Consider the following 24,626-nt stretch of genomic DNA (forward strand, 5'->3'; position numbering starts at 1 on the left):
AGTATCTAATCTATTATAAAGATCATTAAAAGCAGAATTTTTAGCATCACAGATTGTTCTTTTAGACTCCCTGCGAGCCGTTTGATATTTTCTCCAGTTCTCTAAGTTTTTACATTTAAATCAATTTTTATAACATAACTTCTTAAATTTTATCTTTTCTTGCACATTATTATTCCACCACCAACTATTTTTATTTATAAAAATTTTTTCTTTTGATTCTCCAAGCACATCTTTTATTACTTGTTTAATAGTGTTTTTTATTTTATCATACATAACATTTGTTTCTTCATTATCCCACATCACATTTGATTCTTCATGAATATCCCAAATTTTGAAATCTTGAATTTTACTCATAAAATTAATTTTATTTGTATCTTTTAAGTTTCTCCATCTAATTCTGCAATGATGAGTCCTAGTATTTTTTATTTTACAGCTCTTAATCTTAAAATCTAAAACTAATAAACGATGTTGGGTACTTAAATTTTCACTTGGAATGACCTTACAATCTTTACAATCTCGACGATCTCTTCTTCTCATAAGAAAATAATCAATTTGTGTTTTATTAGATCCACTCGTATAAGTAATAAGATGTTTATCTCTTTTCTTGAATAAAGTATTAGTAATAATAAAATCATACGCTAAAGCAAAATTTAAAATAGCTCTACCTTCTGCATTAGTTACTCCAAAACCGTAGGCACCATGAATAATTCTGAAATCTTTTACCACTCTACCGACATGCTATTTAAATCTCCTCCAATAAAAATTCTTTCTTCAAGAGGTATCATTTGTATTAAGTCTTCTAAGTCATTCCAAAATTTATCTTTAGACCTTGTATATAAACCTACTTAAGAGCATAAGCACTTATAATATTAAAAATCTTAGTATCAATGATAATCTTAAGGGCTATAATTTTATCTCCAACTCTATTAATTTTTACAACATTATCTTTCAAACTCTTATCTATAAATACACCTACACCATTTCTAGTACGACTATTATCAGAATACCAAAATTTAAAACCTAAATTATCAATCTCCTTAGCCTTTTCTCCAACCCACTTAGTTTCTTGAATACATAAGATATTAATTTTCCTATGAATCATAATATCAGCTAATTCTATTAATTTACCATTAAGAGTACCAATATTCCAATATCATATCCTAATATTAGTTTCATTAGTTTCATGTGACAAATACACTAAAACTATGAATTTGCAAATGCATAAAAGTTAAAAGAAATATGGTTTTCACATGCTACTCTTCTACTCTTCGGGAACAAGCATGTTGTACAAGTGACTGCATAGTGTAGAGTTATTGCAAAGTGCCCAAGGACGTCATAGCTTAGGTACAAACAGAATGAAATCTCTACGATTTAATATATACAGAATTGCATAAAATTGGGAACTTCTTAGCTGTCCCTAGTTTCGTTGGGTTATGATATATATAATAATACACTATTTGCTTATTTCTGTGTCTCATACTTCTTTCTTTTTCATTCAAACAAGCATATCACTCTTAACAGATATTTCCTTGAGGCTCTACTCACATCATATACAGAAATAATTTCACAGTAATGCCATTCTTTATAAGATTCTGGCTCTGTACAGAATTGAAAAGCTTCGAAACTAAGCTTAAAGATGCCTGCATGAGTTAGAAAAAATCTTACTTATACCTAACTAAAAATAATAATGATGCATGCAAATTAAGGGCGTATCAAACTGTCTCATTATTTACCTTCTCCCATCAATTTGGGTTTGTATTGTCAATATTCATTTTCCATTTGTACCACCTATAATTTGGTGAGAGTAAAATCTAGTCTTCACAAATTATTTTAAACTTATAGTCTTATAGACTTATATCCATTTTATCTCAAGTCTACTCCTCCTTACAAATTCATCAAAACTAATTTTATCAACAAAGTTAATGGTGCATTTTCTACCCTTTAGTGTACCCCGAACCACCTAAATCAATTTCTTATTACCTTATCCTCAAAAAATGACACTCCAATCATTAATTCAATGCAAATATTCTTTAATTTATCCCTTCTAGTTTTGCAATTCATTTATCTTACATCCTCATTTCCAACATACTCAACTGTCATTAAAAACTTCTTACAATTCAACATATTACCACAATATCATTAGCATAACTTTAATTTTATAAAATTCATCTTGAAGCCTCAATGATCTCTCTTATCACATTTTACTCCTAAGGCACTTCACAACCACAAGTCTAAACTCTGTCTTTACGTCCTTATTCTCATATATAGCATATCAAAGGTGTTAAATATATCACATCTAAATATTGTTTTATGCTCTAATAATATTTTCTATTATTAATATCATACCATCAAGGTTATAGGTTGTATACTCAATTTTTCTCCTATCAATTCTAATTTCTAAAGTGGGGAATTCAAAAATAAAATCTATTTTTATAAGACCAAGTTCAAAAAAAAAATCAGGCATATGCTACATATTTCAATCCTCAAGCAACAATCAAAGCATAAGAATGAATGCCATTCAAACAAGATTATTATTCATTGTCCTAATAAACAAAAAGATTAATATTATGAATTTTGGAAAATTAATCAAAAAAGTTGGGTAATTGGAAGGGGGATTTACATACATATCACAAATGTTCTTGTGTACATATCTAACACCTAAATTTTGATATTTATGGATGTGGCAATTAAATACTTAAATTACATTAAAAACACTAATAAAATTATTTTTTTAAAGTGAAATATATACTTTCATGCATAAGTTTTCATGTGAATGAGGCAATAAAGTGTTATAAACAAATATTTAAATTTGGATGTTGGATATGAAAATATATATGATATGTGGTATGTATGCAAATCTCCTCATTTTAAAACACTACACATACTGGAATAAATTTTATTAATAGAACATTCACACTGTTGGTGGAAGCTTCCAACATGTTGACACATGCATCGATGATTGGCCTGAATTGTTTTTATTGCTCATCTTTAGGCTTAGAATTATAATTGACCTGAAGGGCATTTCTTTGAATTACAAAAAGATTTATTTGATCATAATTCTTATTTGCAATTCCTTCTGACTTATCTTACTAAGGGGTTGCTTTCAAATGTTATTGAGCAATTAGCCAGGATTTAGGCTAAAGTTACTAAACAAATTTCTAAGCCACAAAAATCTTACTAGCTTCTTAAATCTCATCATCCTCCCATTACAGACCAAATATTGAATTTAGTAAATTTTGGAAGAAATGAGATTTAAGATAATCACAATTCTCCTCATTGCTCCTTTACCCCCTCGCTTAAATCCTAAATTTTGAAAATATATGACAAACAATTTTTAACAATTTAACCATTAACAACTATCAAACCAAATAGTACTCAATATTTAACGCCTTCAAGCTTTACTAAATACGAAATTAAAAGATTTGATGTCTTGATTGTACCAAAATCTAACCTTTGCTCATCAGATTTCCAAGAAAACATGTCTCCTGTTCTCTTACTAATATTTAATTAGTTATATTTCTATGATGCAAGAAAATGCGACATTATTGACCAAATTTTCATTGAAAATAGGACTAATTCCATGAGAAAATCAACTACTGATAGAATTTATGCGTAAGATGACATTGAAAAAAATGTTAATGGGAAACAATTATTTGATAAAAATTTCGATGAACAACATCCGACGAAATTTCTATCAAAAAGATCTTTTTTTAGCTGCTTCTACGATGAAAAATCCATAACAGCTTAATTATAAATCCATATTTTGATGGAATTTTCATTACCACTTCAATAAATTTTGACAGCTTCTACAATGAAAATTCTATTAAAAGGGAAACAAGGCAGCAACAGCAGACTGAGAGAATAGGTGAAGGCAATGCAAAAAAGTGAGGCAATGATGTGGGAAGGAGAATTGGTGCAAGTGAGAAAGGGACTCAAGCACATTTTGATTTGACCAAAGAACAAGGTTATTCATAACAAATTCATAAAAAAGCTTTCATTGATAAGTAAATTTTGACAGAAATTCTGCCACAAAATCCTCAGATGTGCTTATTAATATTCGAAAAAAAATCAATCAACAATAGGTCATTATTTCCAACAGAAATTTTCCTCCTCAAATATCTACCAGTTTTATCAATTTTTTTTTCATGGTGCTAGTTTGTAACTTATGCTTGCTGTATCATCAAAAAATTTAAAAACTGAAATTCTATTATGGCTACAATTTACCAAAAAACTTACCTCAAAATTTTACTGTATCCAACGGACAAAAGAAAAAGGGAGCATATATAAGCAAACATTCCATGGGTCACATTGATTCCATTCTTCCCTACAAATTACAAACCATGTGGCCTTGAAAGGTGTAGGGATGAAGATTCAATAGACGAAATATAAGCCTGCTTAAAAAACCAATAACTACTGCTGCTCTCCCAAGTTCCCATTGCATGGAGACCCAAAACATGGTTTTCAACCCCAGATAACCCAAATAAAATAAAGGAATAAGCATGCCATAAATCTGCTGTTTTTCATGATAATCTCAAAAAAAAAATCCCCAATAAAAGCTCCAACAAAAAGACTCATAGTTAAAAAAATTTCTACAGAAGTTTATTACGATAAAAACGAATCAACCTAGTAGCAGAAAAAAAAAACTTTTGGATAGTAAGAGAGCTTGTGGCATTACCCGCTGTTGCTGTGGTTCTTCCTCGTGCCCATGTGATGAACGAGACGACTGGCGGCGCCTCCACAATAGCAGCGAAAAGACAGCTAACAAGAGGATCATGCATAGTATCACCTCCAATATTCCGCCCTCCATTTCTGCCAGTGAGTCCTGCGAAGATCTACGACGATAGAGAGAAATGGGAGTAGGTGACTAGGACGCGGAAATTGAGGGTTTCAAACCCCGCAATCCGTTAACAATTTCGCCTGCAAGCTCCGTCGTCACTTCTGCACGCTCCACCGCCCGAGGGTTTCTGATTGAAGAAGACGGAATGCGGAGAAGAGGTGAGTAGCAGGGGAGCAAGGTAAATTTATGATTTAATTTTTTAATTAGTTTTAATCAAATATGAATTGTAAGCTTATTAAATATATTTAATTTATGTTTTATGTGATTAAACAATCTTCATATGTATAAATTGGTTACACATTTATCATCGATGCTTAACTAAAATGCTAATTAGAATGTAGTAAGAATTCTTAGAATTAATAAAAAAAATTTACATTGCTAAATTGATTCATAGTAGTAAATTATAAAATATTTGACCCATTTATTTTACATTTATTTATATATAACAATCTTTGTTTTTTGAATTTTTAGCTACTCAGAGTCCGTTTGAAACAGCTTATTTAATGCGGTGGCGTTTTAAAAACGTATCAATGGGTAAACTGCGTTTTGGCAGCTTATGTGTTTTCAAAATGCTAAAAACAGTGTTTTCACACCGCACATGTCTAGGTGTTGTGGCAGTTTTTTTACAACGGTCTGGCTTTTCCCAAAAAAAAATAAAAAATTATAATTTTTACTGCAGCTAGCTTATCAGTAGATTATTTTTAATCAGCTTATCAGCATATTATTCAATAAGCTACAACGGCCCCAAATAGACCCTTAATCGAAACTAATATTTATAAATTAAAAATATTACGACAGGTGTTTGATGAGATTGGTTTGACTTCTCATAGTATCCAAGCACATTTTGTAGAGTTTTGAATTTTCCTTTAATCATAAGTTTAGGACTTTTGTATGTTGTAAATGAGGTTAGATTTTTGGTGAAACTATCTTTTTTCCATTATTGCATGCTAGAGCACTCCCTGACATAGATGAGATAATTCAAGCTTTGTTTATGAATGTTGCGTGTCTCCTTTGCAATGTAGTGCATGTTGATGCGAACAAAGTTTTTGTTTGGCGAACCAGCATTTCCTGAACTTCTTTCGAAGTTTGTCTCAAAAGAAGGTTGATCTTTCATCGTTTTAGATAGTAGGTTACTTTCTCTAGTTTCTGAACTTAACTTTCAAAAGAACTTTGCTGAAAAGGGAAGCACATTTAAATGAAGCCTCAATTATGAATATTGTGTTTCAAGTTAAATTGAATCACAATTTTCTCTATTATAGTATAGTTGTATGATTGTATTAATTTATATAAAAATGTATATTAGTTATATTAGGACTTTTGTAATTATACTCACTGCTCACCTGATATCTACTTGGTTTTAATAAAGAAACTATCATTGTCATTTTATAAATGTTTTTGTAATTAGATAAAACTTTGCATCCTGATGTATTATAAATATTAAATTATAGTATATTGTGTCTACCTTAAAATTGAACATATGTTCAAATATAGTTCAAGAATTTTATTGTTAATATTGAGATATCCCCTTTACATTCAATTTTTTAAGTGGCTTGTAATTTTTTTATTGTCAACTAATGTTCAAGATGGCAGTGATTAGAGATATAAAAAATTAATCCAACATGCCAATTTGATCCAAATTAGATTAAGAAATTTTGGGTTTGGGTTGACTCCAATAACTTTTGGGTTTGATTTGAGTTATGAATTCTAACATGTTTAATTTTTCGAGTCTAGAATGGTTTGACCCGCAAACCCAAAATAATATTCAAATCAACACGTCAACCAAAAATGGATATGATATTAAGTCAAAATCCATCCAAATTTAGCCTAAATTTAACCTAAAAAGTTATTATTTCTTATGTTAAATGGGTTATACGGGTCAGGTTTGGGTTAGCGGTTTGAAGGATTGGGTTCTTATAGAACCTTTTGACCTATTTACTACTCTGTTAGATTTGAGTCAAATAATTTTGTGTCGGGTCATTTCAAGTCAAAGCCAAACTCGACCTGTGAACTTGATTTGACATCACTAGTGTTGATGATGCTTATAAGGCTATTTCATTGTAGTAAATATTGGAGATTAGGATTTGACATTTAGCATTGTTGAATTTATGCTGATTAATTGGTTGAGTTTAAAAAATATGACTTTCAGGAGAAATTCAATTAGATGAGTTAAAGAAGTAAGTTATTATATAAATGCATGGATGAAGACAAGAACTCTAAGAATATATACCAGCAGATAACATTTCTATAGTGCATTGCAAGAGATGATGTTAGAAATTTTGGTTATATTCTTTTATAGATGTTGACTTTATCAACATGATTAACATAATATTATTTTTATTGGGATACTTTGAATGTTTAATGACAAGAAACCATTTTTATACACTTTTAGATTAAGGATGATGAGAGGTGCATAATAAAACCACCACCAAAAGAAAAATACCCCACTTAAGCATGTCGGTCAAGAAATTCAATTCCATCTTGAAAATAATCTTTAATTGAATTATACATATAATTTTGATTTTGAAAATGACACAAAAAATATCTGACACCTTTAATAGTCTAAATAACTCAGCACCACATCAAAAGCAATGCACCTACCAAGGAAAAGACTAATCTTTTGTTAGCGGGACTGATTACATAAACTAATGAATTTATGACATCCGTTTGGTCTGCAAGCCTTTTGTATGTTAACCGAAAAATTCTCCAACTTAATATTGAATATTAAGTAGGGTTTATTTTACCGGGGTTATTTAGTTCTCTATAAAGGCAACCCACCATAGTTAATTACATCCTAAGCCATTGAAGTCACTAAAAAAACTCTCGATAATAATCAGAGTATTTGTCTTCAAGATTTCAAATTTTAGTTTTCAATGTTGGAAATAGAAAAATCAAATGAAAGTGGATCAAATAGAAGCAATTATTTTGGAGTCCAAATGAAAGAAAAAAGTATGGGATGTCATAAATCTTGAGAAGAACCTAGTGACTTCTTAAACTATCCAATTGTTTGACTTTTATTTCAAAAATAATATTATTTAATGTTTCAATCTTGCCAATTTTCTTATTTAGGTCTTACATCTGCACGATATCTGATCATGCAAATAACCTGAAAGATACAAGTGTTTATGTAGACGACGACCTCAGGATACTAAGAGAGTTAGGACTTATGATGTACAACATGATTATGCAAAATCCTAAAGATGAGGTAAGGATTTATATCGCACTAGACAGACAACCTTGAAATCCTATGACATGTTTTTAAACTAGGAAAGTTTTAGCTGATGGAAATCTCGTTTGCTCTCTCGAAGATGTTCTTCTGTGCATTATGGCATCGTCATGCTGCCCACCAAGTGTGCTCCAAGCTCCTTACTGTATTGGTAGCTCCAAAGTTTACAGTTCATATGTCATGTCTTCTTTTTATTATGTTTAATTATTAGAGTGTTTTTTGGGGAGATTTTAATTTAATTTAAGCAACACCGGTCAAAATCTCACAGTTTCGTCGTCTCGTTATCAATATTAACAGAAAAATAGTGAGATTCTATTCTTCCCATCAAAGAAATAGAATCGTTGAGGCAGACACAAAATTACTACAATCCCTTGTATCTGAGTTTCTTGGGCTAAAGCTGAGGGAATTACTTGAGGGTCATAGGGATGCACAAAAAGCTCATTAACCTGAGAAAATATTACAACCGAACTCCTGTTGTCCGAACAACGACTCAGATGCAGCGAGGAGGGTGGAGGTCTGACTCTTCCCCTCCTCCATTGCATCCGGGTCGTTTTCCGGATATCCGGAGTTTGGATGTAATATTTTCTCCATTAACCTAAGGGGCTTCCTTTAACATCAACCTAAACTTAATTTCTCGAGAACAAAACCTAAAGGCTTATTGTTTTAGAGGAGTTTCACCATTATAATGTTTAAGGACTTGTGCTCGTTTTGCTTAATCTTACATCCTCCTTGCAAGATTAAAATGCTTTTTTTTACTCCCATTAAACTCCTCCAAAAGGTTGTCTCATACTCCAAGAAGTGGTGGAGAGAAGAGGGAAGGAGATGGGGAGGCTCACGGGTGGAGGAGTTGGAAGGTGGTGCATGAGGGATGATTAGGATTGGCAGAGAGATGATACGCGGTTTGAGGAGAATAGGGTGGCAGCAAAGAGAGGAGCAACAGCTCGAGTTGTCGACGAAAAGGGAGAGGGAGAGCAAGTTGTGAACCGAGGGAGGAGGAGATCACAGCCAAGGGAAGCTCGATTGGAGGTGGAGAGCAAGGGTTTCGGTAGCCGTGCGGTTTGTCAGCGATAGGGAGGAGCCCAACGAGGGGAAGGAGCCTCGTGAGTGTTTCAGAAGCCACGCGGTTGGCCTGCGGCAGGGAGGAGGCCCGTCGAGGTCGGTCGATGAGAGGGTTTTCGGTGAAAGGGTAAACGAAGTGGGGGTTTTTCTGGTCATTAGGGAGAAGGCGACGCGCGATCCTTTTGGTTTGCAGGGGATCCGCGTGAAATAGGGATGGGATAGGTTTTTTTTTTTAAATTATTTTTATATATGCATCTCGATTTACGTGTCACTAACTCGTGCACAAAATCCACATAATATGGGTCTCTTTCCAAAGTAAAATCGGTGTTCCGGACGCTCTCGCATAGTCGGTTATATGATCAGAGATAGTCTAAATGACATCGTCGATAATCAGATGATTTGAGTATGATTCACACCTGAAGTGATTTTCATCGGCATTTTGAGTCACTTGAACATATGTATTAGAAAATACAACCCCTTGACACTAAAAACATGTGTCATACATGATAGAAATAAATAACGATGCCAGTAATATATATTTTTTTATTAAATTTAAGTGTTTATATTTAAGTTGAGCATTTGGACGAGAGAAATTCAATTAGCTAAATATACTACAATTTTAAAGTCTTTAACGTACTGAAATGATGATTGAATGGGTCGGATAAAAACTTGAAATGTGTCATTTGATAAAATGTTCTAAGCTTTTGGCCAAGGATAAAAACTTGAAATGTGTCATTTGATAAAATGTCCTAAGCTTTTGGCCAAAATATCACTTTAAAAAATTGTAAGCATTTGTATTGTCTATATAAATAAAAAAGTGAGTTTCTCTTAGAGAGAGCTAGGAGATTTGAATACCATCATTACATGATCATTGTTGTTTGATTATTATCATCTAACTATTGTGACTCAACTATTACCATAAAATTAATCATATCAAGCTAAAAATGAATGTTGAGATAATAATCATTGATCAGTTATAATGATTTCTCCACCATAGATTCAATTCCTTTTAAGTAAATATATACCTCTAACCTAAAAAAATATGTGTAAATGCATATACCCCTCCATCACCCTAATAATAGATATTCTACTCTGATCTTTACCCATCAATTGAGCCGCTAAACTAATAAACTACACAACTTCTAGAGCTCATCTATTAATTAATCATATGGCTATAACATAGATAAATTTCTCTAATTTATTATTTTAATTTCAATTTTACTATTTGGTTGTGAGGCCCCTGAAACTCGCTCTTTAAACATTTTTTTATCTTTCTATTTCTTTCTCTAAAATTTTTCAAGTTTAAGGAAATGAAAAAAATCATGAAAGGAGAAGGTAGGAGGAGATAATAATAAAATTTCTTATGAATATGTAAAAATGATATAAATATAATTATGTAAATTATGAAATTATTATATATATATATATAACTGTGTATATATATATATATATATATATATATGTTTTTATATCACGTCTTACTTTTTAGAATATTAAACTCAAAAAAGTATAGAAAATAGTAATAAATAATGTTATATTTAGAACATGCCTATATAAATTGTTCATCTATATCATGTTAGATGACCATAGAAAACTTGTTTGTACAAATACATATAAATTCCTTTAAAATTTCAAATCAAATAAGTAAAATCTTTTTTATGCCTTCAATGCCCATAAAAATAGAAAAAAAAAAATTATAAAAAAGAGTATTGAATGCTTTACAATGTGGTGAAGATAGATATTAACTTGCATTTAAAAATAAATCTAAAGAAGGCACTTGGATATAGTAGTCTAATTATGTTTCTAATAATAAGAAATGAATGGCCTAACAAATTGAGTTCAATGTTATAGTATTTTTTTATCTATTAAAAAAAATTTAAGCATCATTTTTGTAAATAATATATTTTAAATTTGGATGGTTAAAATGCTAATTTTTAATTTTGGGTGGAGAAAATGTTAAATTTAATTTTTTGAGTTATTGGTATGTTGAAAGTCCTTTTAATATTATATTTTTGTAAATAATATATTTTAAATTTGGATGGTTGAAATGCTAATTTTTAATTTTGGGTGGACAAGATGTTAAATCTAATTTTTTGAGTAATTGATATGTTGAAAGTCCTTTTAATGTTAGAAATATAAATTGAGATGTTTAAAATGATATACAATTAAATGATGATTGATGACATAATCTTGAATGGAAATTCTCACTATCAATTCCATAGCTAACACTTATAATATCTGCCAATAAACAAAACACAACCATAATTTGAAATTTAATCCTTGGTAAATCGTTTATAAGAAATTTATAGTCCAAAATTTTTTTTCTTCTCTAGAAGTGAATTTCTATTTCATTGATTTTCACAGAAAAAAGTATTATATCAGAACTCTGCACGTAAAGTTACGTGCAGAGTCCAATGAAATCAAAGAACACAATAACTCATGAGAATATTCCCCTATGTTATTCAAATGTTATTGTATGATATTCATGTGATTGTGTTCTGAGAATATTCCTGGTGTTATAATAACACAATAACACATCAATAACACATGAATAATATACAATAACAAATGAATAATATAGGAGAATATTCCCCTGGGTTGTGGCGTGATTCTATTATAATATAATATTTTTTTTGATTTCCCATATCTAATTGGAAAAAATACCATTTTTCAAATCTTCTGCCCTCGCTTCAAATCCGTCCAGAACGAGGAAGGAGACAACCATTCAAATCCCAGCGGAAACACACTCCACTCCCCCTCCTTCCTCTCTCTATCTCCCCTGAATTTCTAGGTTTCTTAAGCTTGCCCCTCCCTCCGTCTCCTGTCTTCTCCTACATGGAGAACCCTAACCTCACACTATCCATAGACGAAGGCCCCAAGAAGGGGGAAACCTTTGATCGCAGGCCTGGGAGTTTCATTCGCATCGGCCGCGTACTCCGCGGAAATACCGTCGCTATAAAGGATACCGGAATCTCCCAGAAACATCTCATTGTCGAGTTCAACTCAGAGATCTCTCGGTGGACGGTCACCGATCTGGGTGCCTCCAATGGCACCACCGTCAACGGAGCAGTCATCAAGCCGAACGACGCGTTTACCCTAGCCAACGGCGATGTCATCAAGATCGGTGAAAACACTTTGATCTCAGTTAAGATCTCCGTCTCATCTTCATTGCCAGAGCCCCGGACGAAACGTGGAAGGCGGGCGGCGGCGGCGGCTGTAAATCTTCCAGTTGAGACGGAAGTCAAGGCGGAGAAGGCGACTGATCCAGCCAAGCTTAGGGAGAAGGGCGCTTCTCAAGGTAAGGCATGTACTGAATCTTCTAATGTTGATGACGCCGTGAAGCGTATCCCGGAGGAGCGCAAAAGAAGGATGCGAACAAGGGCTTCCGCGAATTCTTGTGGGAATGCAACTAGGGCTATTGAGCTTTCTGCTAGAATTTTGAAGGAGAAGAATGAGGAGAGGGAGGTCAGGCCTGAGATGGTGGAATCGCCAACCAAGATTGGAGGGAGAGGGATAAGCCGCCAAAAAAGTAGTGTTGAGCCTGCTAGGGTTACGAAGAAAGATGCAGCCTTGGCGCCTTTGGCTGTGGAACAGAAGAGCGGGAGGAATGTGAAGGCCTTTTCAGTGGTTAGCTCCGATAGGGTTGTAGCTATGAAGGATGAAGATGGGGAGGCTTCGGAGAAGATTAAAGTATTAGTCAATGATGGAAGGCGAGGGAGGGGGCGTGGCAAGAAAAGTTGTGGACCTTCTAGGGTTTTGTCTAAAGATGATGCGTTGGAGCCAGCGGTGGTGGAGGGTAGGATGGGCAGAGTGACAAGAGCGACAACTATGGCTATGAACAACTCTGCTTGTTTTTCAAAAGTGTACGAGGGTGAAGCTGAGGGTATTAAGGAGAAGAAGTTGGAGGAGCCAGCTAATAATCGAGGGAAGCAGAGGGCAAACGGCAAGAGGGGTGGACGTTCTAGCAGGATTTCAAGGAAAGGTGAGATATTGGAGTCAGTGGCCATCGAAGGGACCTTAGAGGGGAGTATGAATAGGGCTTTGGATGTGGTCGCGGCCAGTTCCACAAAGGTCCCAAAAGATCTCCAGAAGAAGAAAATGATGGCGGCACAGGATTTAAACTCAGTTTATCTGCAAGAGCAAGAAAAGAAGAAATCGATAGTGAAAAAAAATTCCAGTGGTGATGGAAAGAAGCTCTCTGCGAGCATAAAAGTGAGGTTTAGAATTGAAGAGGCGGAGAACAACAGAAATATCATGATGTTTGGGCAGTCTAACAAGACAAAAGACCTTCATTCCCTTGGTGAAGCAAACTTTTCTTATTCGTGGAGTTCATTCTCTGAGATCAGAGGGATTCCAAACACAACAAGCAAGTATAGAGAGGTATGATTTTGTAACATAATGCATGAACATATTTATTATCGGCTGAAGCTTGAAACATAATGATTTTCTTTTATAGTGCAGGATAAGTTGGTAAATTGCCATGCCACTCCTTTTGAAGCAAGGGTTGAAAGAGCACTGAACAAAGGGATTACTGAAACTTCCTCTAGCGTGGAAACTTGAGGTGTGAGTTTGATTCCATGCGGGCATTCAGCTTCATTAACTCTGTAAACAGGTCTAATATGTTGTCCGTTTCATTTGCATGAACTATTTCAAGGTATATTTGAGAATTTTACTTCTTTTGCAGCCTTTTTATCAACCTCCTCCATCCCCTACCTAAACGGTCCATCGCTGGTATGATCTTTGATACTACCAAGTTTCCTCCTTTTAAACTATTAGTGAGTGTATTCTGCTGTAGATTCTCGTTGAAGCTGCCATGCCTATGAGCAATGTTTCTTCCGAACCTTTGTTTAGTAAATCATACCTTACCATGGGATTTTATTACCGTTGTCATTTCTAGTGACAAGTAGGCAGAATGAATACATCGTAATTAATTTTTGTTTCCCTTCTCCTTTCCAATTTTCATATTCCACTTTTTATGAAATTCTTTAGCCAGATTACATAGTAATAGGAAGGGTAGTTGGATCCTTGTAAATATCTTCTAATGCTTTTGCTAAGATTAAGCGCACATGCACATGCACACAACATGGTTAGAAAAATCATGTTACTCCAATTTATTTTCAAAATTTAAAGATGTCATTTTTCCTCTTACATGTAGGGTTAGCTATTATATGTAAGGCTTCACTTAAATTTTTTTTAAATATTAGCTGTCTCAAAATTAAAGTCGATTTGCTCCGATTCAAGACTTGGTCGCTTGATATTTATTTGATTCAACTTGAAATCAAGTCAACTTATTTATATACATTGTTATGTGGATTTGCACCTATACACAAACTCATGAATTGATATGAAGCTTGCTTAGCAATTGTTTTAATACTAAGCGTCTTACAATTGATTTTTTATTTTTCCACTCAAGGATTGATCATTCGATAAATATTTGATTAAACTTAAAAACAACTCAATATATTTTTCCATGCACGTGAACGTGTCTACACGTATACAACAACGACAACAAAATCATCATAAAAAACTTTATCCCACTAATTGGGGTCGGCTACATGAATCCTTTTTTCTCCAATTGTGTCCTGTTTAGTGTCATATTTTCATTTAATTCTAATAAATTGAGATCATTTTTTATACAATATGCCCAAGTTTTCTGAGGTCTACCTCTGTCTCTCTTAACATAAGTCGAATCTAAAACATGTACTCTTCAGGTCGAATCATCAGATGGTCGACGTTTAATGTGACCAAATCATCTAAAACGACTCTCTCTAATTTTATATGTCACTGAAGCTACACCAATCCTATCACAAATATATTCATTTCACATTTTGTATCTAAGTGTAAAGCCACTCATCCACCTAGTCATTCTCATCTCGGAAACACTTCTTAGTTTCGTGCTTCTCTTTTAATGGCCAACATTCAACACCATAGAGCATTGCAAGTCTCACCACCATCTTTTAAAATTTTCCTTTCAGTCTAAGCAACACTTTTCTATGACATAATAGGTCTGAAGCATTTCTCCACTTCAACGAAACAACTTGAATTCTACTAATTTCATCCCCATTAATATCACCATCACTTTGAACAATAGACTCGAGATATCTAAAGCGTTCACACCTTTTAATAATTTGATCACCCGTAGTTACATTTTTGTCACTGGAGCTACTACTATTACTAAATATATATTTTCTGTATCCAGTTTTAGTTCTACTCAGATGAAGGCCTTTAGACTCCAAGGTAGACCTCCAAAATTTAAGTTTTTCCTGAGCTTTTTCTCTCGTTTTATCCACGAGAAGGATATTATCAGCAAAAAAACATACACTAAGGTACGTCCTCCTGTAGGTGTCCAGTAAGACCATCCATAACTAAAGCAAAAGATATGGGCTTAAAGCTCATCCTGACGTAAACCAATAGGAATAGGAAAATTTTTGGTCAATCATCCTTTTGTTCGAACACAAGTAGTAGCTCTTCTATATATATCTTTAATGACTTGAATATAAGTCATATCAACACCTTTCTTCTCAATAATTCTTTAAAGGATATCTCTTGGAACCTTATCGTAGGCTTTTTCTGAATCAATAAAAATCATATGTAGATCCTCCTTATTATCTCAGAACTTCTCCATCAAACCTCTCAATAAATGTATAGCTTCCATAGTAGACCTGTCTGTTTTAAATCCAAATTGATTATGAGAAATCTTTATAATGCTTCTTAACCTATGTTCAATTACCTTCTCCCGTAATTTTAAAGTACGACACATTACTCAATTCCTCTATAATTTGCACACTCTTGTGCATCCTTTTTATTCTTAAAATTGAGAACCAAAATACTCTTCTTCCACTCCTCATACATCTTTTCAGTTTTTAAAATAATATTAAAGGGTTTAGTAAGCCAAGAAACTCTAAAATCTCTTAAATATTTCCACACTTCAATTGAGATATCATCAAGTCCTACATACTTTGCACCCTTGGTTTTCTTTACAGCCTTCTCAACTTATTTTTTACTAATGCGACTGCAAAAATGAAACATTTTATTATTATTATCAATATTAAGATTACTAAGGTCGATCGTATTTTTCGAAATTTTATTAAAAAGCTTATCAAAATAACTCACCCATCTATTTTGAATATCTTTTTCTAAGAAAATTACTTTTTGATTTTTATTTTTAATACACTTTACTTGAGTTAAATATTTATTTATTTATTTTATCTTTGTTTAGCTAGTTTGTACATATATTTTTTGCTCTCATTGGTATCTAAGCTATTATAAAGATCACTAAAAGTAGAAATGTTTAGCGTCACAGATTGTTCTCTTAGACTCCCTACGAGCCGTTTGATATTTTTCAGTTCTCTAAGCTTTTACTTTTGAACCAATTTTTAACATAACTTTTTATATTTTATCTTTTCTTGCACATTATTATTCCACCACCAACTATTTTATTTATAGAAATTTTTTCTTTTGATTCGCAAGTATAATTTTTGTCACTTGTTTAATAATGTTTGCTACTTTATCCCACATAGAATTTGCTTCTTCATGAACATCCCAAATTTTAAAATTTTGAATTTTACTCATAAAAATAATTTTATTTGTTTTTAGGTACCTCCATTTAATTCAGTGACAATGATTCCCAATATTTTTTTTACAACTCTTTTTCTTAAAATCTAAAACTAATAATCGATGTTGAGTACTTAAATCCTTACTTGGAATGACATTACAGTATTTACATTCTCGACGATCTCTTTTTCTCATAAGAAAATAATCAATTTGTGTTTTATTCGATCTATTTTTATAAGTAATATAATGTTCATCTCTTTTCTTGAATAAAATATTAGCAATAACAAAATCATACGCTAAAACAAAATCTAATATAACACTATCTTCTTCATTAATCACTCAAAATTGTAGCCACCATGAATATTTCTAAACTCTTCTATCACTCTACCGACATGTTCATTTAAATCTACTCTAATTAAAATTCTTTTTTCAAGACGTATCATTTGTATTAAGTCTTTTAAGTCATTCCAGAATATTTCTTTAGAATCTATATCTAAATCTACTCTAGGTGCAGAAGCACTTATAATATTAAAAATCTTAGTATCAATAATAATTTTAAGGGTTATAATTCTATTAATTTTTGCAACATTATCTTTCAAACTCTTATCTATAATTACACCTACACCAATTCTAAAGCGACTCTTATCTGAGTACCAAAGTTTAAAACTTCAGTTATCAATCTCCTTAATATTTTCTCCAATCCATTTAGTTTCTCAAACACATAAGATATATATCTTTCTATAAATCATGATATCAACTAATTTCATTAATTTACCAGTAAGAGTCTCTATATTCCAAAATCCTATTATTATATACACTTAAAATTTCAATCTAGTTTCCAAAACCATTGTTCATATGTGTCTAGACACACACGTGTGTGTGTGTATACGTATACGTACGTACATACATACATGCATTTATATACATATGTATGTATATGTCTGTATATTTATGTATATGCTGTGCGCGTACCGTGGCATGTTGGTAGAGCAACTTCTCTGAAGGTCATAAGTCTTCTCTGTCAAGGGTTCGAATCCATCAGTGTGTAGGGTGTGATACTTGAAGATTTAGCACACCTAAGGATAACTAGGGCTCGTCTATATATATGTTTCAGAAACTAGATTGAACTTTGAATGTTAAGGAGTGGTTCAAAGTTCAACAATTCAACCGGAGTTTAACCTCGGGTTGAACTTAAGGATGTCCGCCAATTGGTTTAACTGAATAGGTTAAAGAATTTATCAAACCAATTAAATTAAAATTAATAAAGATAAAATCAAACCAATCAAGTAGGATATGGGATCGAACCAAAATATAATACGATTTATTCGGTTCAATTTTGGTTTAACTAAATTTTGAATTCCTAATAAAAATATCTACATTTGGTCAATTTGGATTGATTGGTTGATCTATTTGTTCGACTAATTTGTTGATGAGTTACCTTTAATGTAATATAATTTGATTTTTTTAGTTTAACCTTCTTTTGTTTCCAAATCGAACTAATAACGGAAAATCAAATAACTCTCAATTTGGAACAAAAAATTAAACAGTGATTTCATTAACCAAACCAAATCAATCAAATATGCTCGATTTGATTTAGTTAATAAATTTAAACCAATTAATGCACACTCATGATCGAACCATATGTCATAATATATTTTAGGGGAGTTACATACATACTACGCAATTGTTATATATTTATATATCTAACACCTAAATTTTAATTTTAGGCCCATAACATGCAAATCTTAAATTTCACGTTAAAAGTGCCACTATCACTTACTTTTTAAAAGTGAAATACATACTTTCATGCCCAAATTTATGACGCCAAAGTACTCTAAATATGAAAATTTAAGTATTAGATGTGTAAATATGTGAGAATTGTGTGTTATGTATGTAAACTCATCTAATTTTAAAAATTATTTTAATATGATTCAAATGATAATGATACAATAATGATATTTTTCACCAATTCAATATATAATATTTTAAAATATTCACTCTTGAATATTTTGAATATAATTTTAAATCAAAATTTTAAGACATGACATTTTAATCATTTTTTTGTTTCTAATTTAAAATTTTAATTTTTAAGTTGCAATAACAAAAAGGCTTTATCCCACTAAATGGATCGGTGGCATGAATCACTTTTCTCTATTGTGTCATATTGAGTCATATTTTTATTTAATTTTAATAAATTAAGATCATTTTTTGTACAACATGCTCATGTCTTTTTAGTACTACCTTTACCTTTTCAAACCTAAGTTTAATCTAAAACATCTACTCCTCTAACTAAATCATTAGATAGTCGATGTTTAATGCGACTAAACCATCTAAGACAACTTTTTATACTCTTGTCCGCCACTTGAGCTACTCTAATTCTTTTATGGTTATATTTATTTCACATATTTTCATCAATACTCAACCTAATTATATGCTTCTCTTTTCCAGGCCAAAATTTTGCGCCATAATCGCAAGTCTCACCATCTTATTAGAATTTCTTTCGAGTTTGTGGTACTTTTTCATCACACATTAAACCAAATACATTTAGATGAGGATGTTATTAGTATAATTCAAGTTGGAAGGTTGAAGTGAAGGAATGCATACAGAATGTTTATTTTTTAAGCCTTCAATAAAAATCGAAAGCTAAAAAAATTAACTATTCTTAGATTTGGAGTAGGGGTGTAAACGAGCCGAAAACGAGCGAGCCCAGGTTTAGCTTGTGTTCGGCTCGTTTGCTTAGCGTGTTAGGGAGCCGAACACGAGCTGTTCACGAAGAAAGAGTCATTTTGAGAACCCTAATCACGTAGGCATAAGAGGTTAAGGGTTGGGCAAGACTTAAAGAATATTGTTTTTATTAAAACATCATTTGAATCTAATTTAATAATTTTTATTCTATGTTTAAATTATTACCCTTTAATTGATTATAATTCTTTATAGCCTCGTAGTCAATTAAATTTTTTAAAAATACTATACATCAATATATAATATATAAATCATTGATGAGTATTGTTTCGAGTCAAAACGAGCCAAACATGAACGAACAAATCTTTGTTCCTGTTCAGTTCGTTAACTAAGCTAACAGGCCGAATAGGAGTTTCTTAACAAGCCGAACACGAGCTGTTCGCGAACAACGAGCCATTTTAACGGCCCTAAATTAGAGTGTTCATTAAAAAAATGTACTAGTTCATTGATTCAATCACCGATTATTTGTGTAAGCTATGTTGGATTGGACCGAACCGGTCAAAAGATCACTTCACAGTTGAGTTGGTTGGATTGGCTGGTCTGATATGATTTTTAAAATCATGATATGAATTATCTTCACATGCTTAAAATTTTCATAGTTTGCTTCCTAAAATTTAGAAATTCGGCCAGCTTATTCAAATTGGATTTGTCGTCGTTGTACTCGTACATGCATGCTTTGATCAACCCAATGTGAAGGAGGATGTAACAAAAGCCTTTCTCGTGTTGTCAATATCAAATTTGCTTTCATCTCAATGTCCCGCCACAACTTAATTGCAGTAAAAATGTAAAGCCTATCTTAAGAATACAAAGACAATTACCAAATAACTAATTGCTCTAAGAAAGGTGGTGGTATTTGAAAGCCGACCTAATATTTGAGGATAGATGCATTTACATACCACAATTTTTCTCTATTTACATATCTCCCAAACTTTTATATTTACATGTATATCACTCTAATTGTTAATTATAATACACTCCCTCATGCATAATTTTAATACATCAAAGTGTTAATATATAAGTTTTGTTGCTAGATATGTAAATGCATAAGAATTGTATTATTTGTATATAAATTTTCTTTTAAGATATGTTGTGAACAAATGCCAAATTAGAACTCTTAGGTTTGGTCAAATTCGGTATGGGATAGAATGGTTAATTCTATTTGGAATATTATTGAAAAAGTTTGGTGTTTTTTCTTTCAATAATTAAGTAAATTTAAATTAAAATGATGTTTAAAGCTTATTATTATAACTTTAATGTTAACTAAGGTATATTTTTTCATCATTAAGTTAGTAGTTATAACTAATTTTAGATGTATGTAAGATTATATTGTTAAATTAATCAAGCTTAAGATTTTGTTAGCTTTTTTTTTATATATAAATAGCACACAATTCTAATGTTTTTACACATATCAAACCGAAACTTTCATATTGTTTTATATAACGCTCAAATATTTAATATCATATAAAAATAGTATTGTTATTACTTTTAAATGTGAAATACATATTTTGAAGCATGGGTTTAAAGCACAAAAGCTCTATGCATCTAAATATGAAAGCTTAGGTGTGAGAAATGTAAATACATAAGTATTTTATGCTAGGTATATAAATTTGCCTAAGATTTGCAAAAGAATAAAAAAATTATAGATATATATACATATACATATACATATATAAAAAAAAAATATAAAAAAAAACAAACAAAAAAGGTATATATATATATATATATATATGAAATAAAATTTATTAAATAACCAAAAATATTGCATGAGAGATGGAAGACCCAATCTAAACCCAATTAAAAAAAAAAAAAAACACTTCACCCAAAAAAGGCCCTATTGGTTTGCCATCCAGTAAAAAACCACAAAATTACATCAAAGATAACAATTAAGTAATCCAAGAATTGATGCAAAAATTTAGGGAGGAAAGAGAGGAAAATCATATGCTTTAATAGAGCTACACTGCAAATATGAAATGGAATAATAAAGAAAATGGCATGGTCAAGATCAATAGGATGGAAACATCTATGGAGCAAATCCACATCATCAACCATCAAGCATATAGTCTCCCATCTTCTTGAAGATAAAACCTCTAAAGCAAGACCATAAAGGCTCCCCACCAAAGCAGATAAAGCCCGCAATGTTAAGGATCAAAAAGTATCCCACAGTCCTTAATAGATCCTCTTATATGGATAAATAGAAGGTTTAATAGGCGACGATATGTAGAAGAAGAAATAAAGGGAAAAGAAATTTTTCTGATATGAACAAAAAATCATCTAGCCCTCCATAATTACAAACAACAGATAATATAGACAAATAACAATCTCAACAACTCAAGAATAATACCACCCAGGCGTAAGTTCAGAAAGAATTTTTTGCAAAAGATGATTGAAAAAAGGTAAATTGACAACATAGATGATAAGAATATGTAAGGAGAAGAAAATGATTTGTTTCCATGCATTAACTATAACCACAACCAGGAGTTGCGTGATTCATATGGTGGGTAATTGTATTCCACATTATGAAGTAAATTGCATCCATTTATATTAGTTCAACACTATGGCTCAAAGTACAAGGCATAGCCAAAAGGAACATCCGTTTATATGCACCAAAGAACACAACCAAACAATATAACACATAAAAAGTAAAAATAGTTGAAAAACATGTATCCTGAAAAAACAAAAGAAAATGGGGCTAATAAGAGATCATGGGATTACTTGCAACCTCATGGCCCAAATACCATAAAACAAAAAGAGAGAGACAAGTAGAAGATAGAAAACAATTTTCACAAACTCTTCCCATATAAGAAAAAACAACATGTGATGATAACATGTTATAAATATGAAAAATCACCAGCAATTCCTAATCCATCCAAAAGATAAAATAAGGAGAATGGATAAAGCTAGAATAATTAATAAATAAAAAAAGCTAACTAATATAATATAATGTATGCCTTATAAAATGGATTAGATTAAACTCAGTAAAAGAAAATGAGTCCAATCTAATCAACCTTAGAAAAGATAAGTCAAAAAGCCAAATGAAAAGACATCATATAAAATATTATATGTCAAGTCATTATACAGTCGATAGTAAAAAAGATAGTAAGAATATTCCACCCAAAACATATCCCGACATCAAATACTAAAGACCTAGTGCTAGCAGTTTACTTTAATTACCTTGCTCAAACAGATACTTTATATTTCTTATATAAATCACATGAATAATTAGGCTTTATAAAAAATCATTGAACATGATGAGATAGAGTGATTGGTTAAAACATCTATGAATCTCCTGCCACTCCTATGGAGGAAGTAACTAAAGCAGATTATAAAAAAAAGAACATAAAATGTACTAATGATAACAACCTAATTTTTTCGGCACCACAAAAAAATAGCATTGAGTTCCACATATTAATCAAATAAGGAGTAGAGTGGGGATCAAGCTACTAACAACCCTTGAAACCTTTCATTTAAATTAATAAGAAAATATTACCAACTTCTCTACTGCATCTACTAGTCACCACCAACTCAAAACGAGGAAGAAATACTACGTTAAGGCACTGTAGGTGCGGATTGGTCGTATTTTGATCGTATTGTAGTGGTATTATGATGCGACTTTTTATATGCTTAATTTTATATATTCTATATAGTCAGAATGATATAAACGCAAGTATACGTATCACTCAAGTAATATAGGACTTTCAGATTAAGCCCCGATTATTGATCCCACGAGGAAGCGAAGAAAGATGTCCTTAGTTAAATTCCAGTTTACTACTATTAGTCCTTAGTTTGGAATGTCGATTAAAATGATGTTTTATCTAGCAACTACTCCTAAATGCAAATTTTAAAATATAAGGATAGTAACTATTCCTAAATGTAAATATTAAATTGTAAAGATAACCCTTTCTGGATGAATTGGTTTGAAGAATTTTAAGATTTTCAAAACTACTATTCTTATGTAGTGAGTTGGATAATGTAAAGGAATGAGATACATTAAATATTATATATGTCAAATAGGAGCAATTTTAATTCTCTATCCTGATTCAGTGTTATAGAAAATCATTGGCTAATCTCAGGTTTAGTCCCTAAATCCGTGGCTAGGCTAGGAGGATACTGACTCCCACTCCAGAGCTCCCACTTCCCTTCCCCTGAAGGCTAACTCTCGCTTTAGTTCTTTAAACACTAAGACCGATCAAGAAACCGTATACTCTTGCAAATTTCATTCACATAAATGATCAATCTTGAATCAATTACATATCAACCCCACTTCGACCACAAATCTAAGCTTAAACTCGGTCCAAATCAATATTAATAAACCTTAAATCTACCACTAAACTAGCTTCAAGTCAATTCAGAGAAGGTTTATAGAAAATATAAAGTCTATAATTCAAAGAAAGCATTTGAAATTTATAAGTTTATAATCCAAAAATGCATCAGAATGTGGTAACTTCAACTTATTCATCTTGCTTTACTTATTTAAACTTGATTGAGTACTAAATGAGCTTTTGTTCATCGAGTTCATTAGTTCATTTACAACTTTACTTAAGATCTCCAAGAAACTATCAAAAGGAATCCTGCTTGACAATAGGGTGGACAAACATCTTCTATGTTTCATTGGCATGGCACAATCCAAAGAGAAATTCTTGTAAATTATAATGATGAAATTTTGGGTGAATAAATCATTATACAGATGGAAGATGATGAAAGTTTCAGATGAATAAAATATTATAAATTGCATAAGGCATCATGATATAACTCTCTTCAAGAATTGAGTGGCATGCATGTAAATCTTGCAAAAGAATTATGTGGTATTTATTTGTTGTGAGATATGTACTTCTTGACATAGAAATGAGACACAAAAAATATAAGCAAACACATATCATTTACGTGGTTCGATCCAACTGGATCTACGTCCACGAGAGGTCCACGATCTATGTCCACGGGAGGGAATCAATCAAATAGTTCACTAAGACAAAAGAAATGGAGAATAAATAGCTTATACATAGAGATGGGCCTTCATCTTCCTTCTATGGTCTCCTTCTCAAGTGACGCCTTGATACCATGCCTCTAGTTGCTCTCCTCCTCTCTAGCTCTCTAGTTATTCTCTCCTCCTTTGTGGTAGCTTAAGATCTCTTCTCTTGCTCTCCTAAGCCTCACACCCTCTCTATTTATAGAAGCAAGAGAGTGATAGGTGGGAGGTAGGTGAGCGGTAAGTGG

At 31.9% G+C, this 24,626-nt stretch overlaps 2 protein-coding genes across 4 annotated transcripts in view; one reads left to right on the forward strand and one right to left on the reverse strand.

Moving 5' to 3' along the window:
* LOC110020321 (DDRGK domain-containing protein 1) overlaps positions 1–5,002 on the reverse strand; it is a 35,284-nt gene extending 30,282 nt beyond the window's left edge. The window contains exon 1 of the mRNA XM_020718382.1: positions 4,676–5,002. Within this exon, the coding sequence (XP_020574041.1) occupies positions 4,676–4,807 (132 nt within the window). The 5' untranslated portion in view covers positions 4,808–5,002. The remainder of the gene's footprint in view (positions 1–4,675) is intronic.
* A 6,787-nt stretch (positions 5,003–11,789) lies between these two features.
* Positions 11,790–14,107, forward strand: LOC110020213 (FHA domain-containing protein At4g14490-like). Of its 3 annotated transcripts, XM_020718237.1 has the most exons (3): positions 11,790–13,499; positions 13,581–13,680; positions 13,804–14,107. In XM_020718237.1, exons 1-2 carry the CDS (start codon positions 11,955–11,957, stop codon positions 13,677–13,679), a joined length of 1,644 nt encoding a protein of 547 aa, XP_020573896.1. In that variant the 5' UTR covers positions 11,790–11,954; the 3' UTR covers position 13,680; positions 13,804–14,107. The 3 variants fall into 3 exon arrangements, with proteins under 3 accessions (XP_020573896.1, XP_020573895.1, XP_020573897.1); XM_020718236.1 differs by having other exon boundaries at positions 13,581–14,107; XM_020718238.1 differs by lacking the exon at positions 13,804–14,107 and having other exon boundaries at positions 13,576–13,674.
* Positions 14,108–24,626: the final 10,519 nt, after the last annotated feature.

The sequence above is a fragment of the Phalaenopsis equestris genome, unplaced genomic scaffold (assembly GCF_001263595.1).
Source record: "Phalaenopsis equestris unplaced genomic scaffold, ASM126359v1 Scaffold000094, whole genome shotgun sequence".
Lineage (NCBI taxonomy): Eukaryota > Viridiplantae > Streptophyta > Magnoliopsida > Asparagales > Orchidaceae > Phalaenopsis > Phalaenopsis equestris.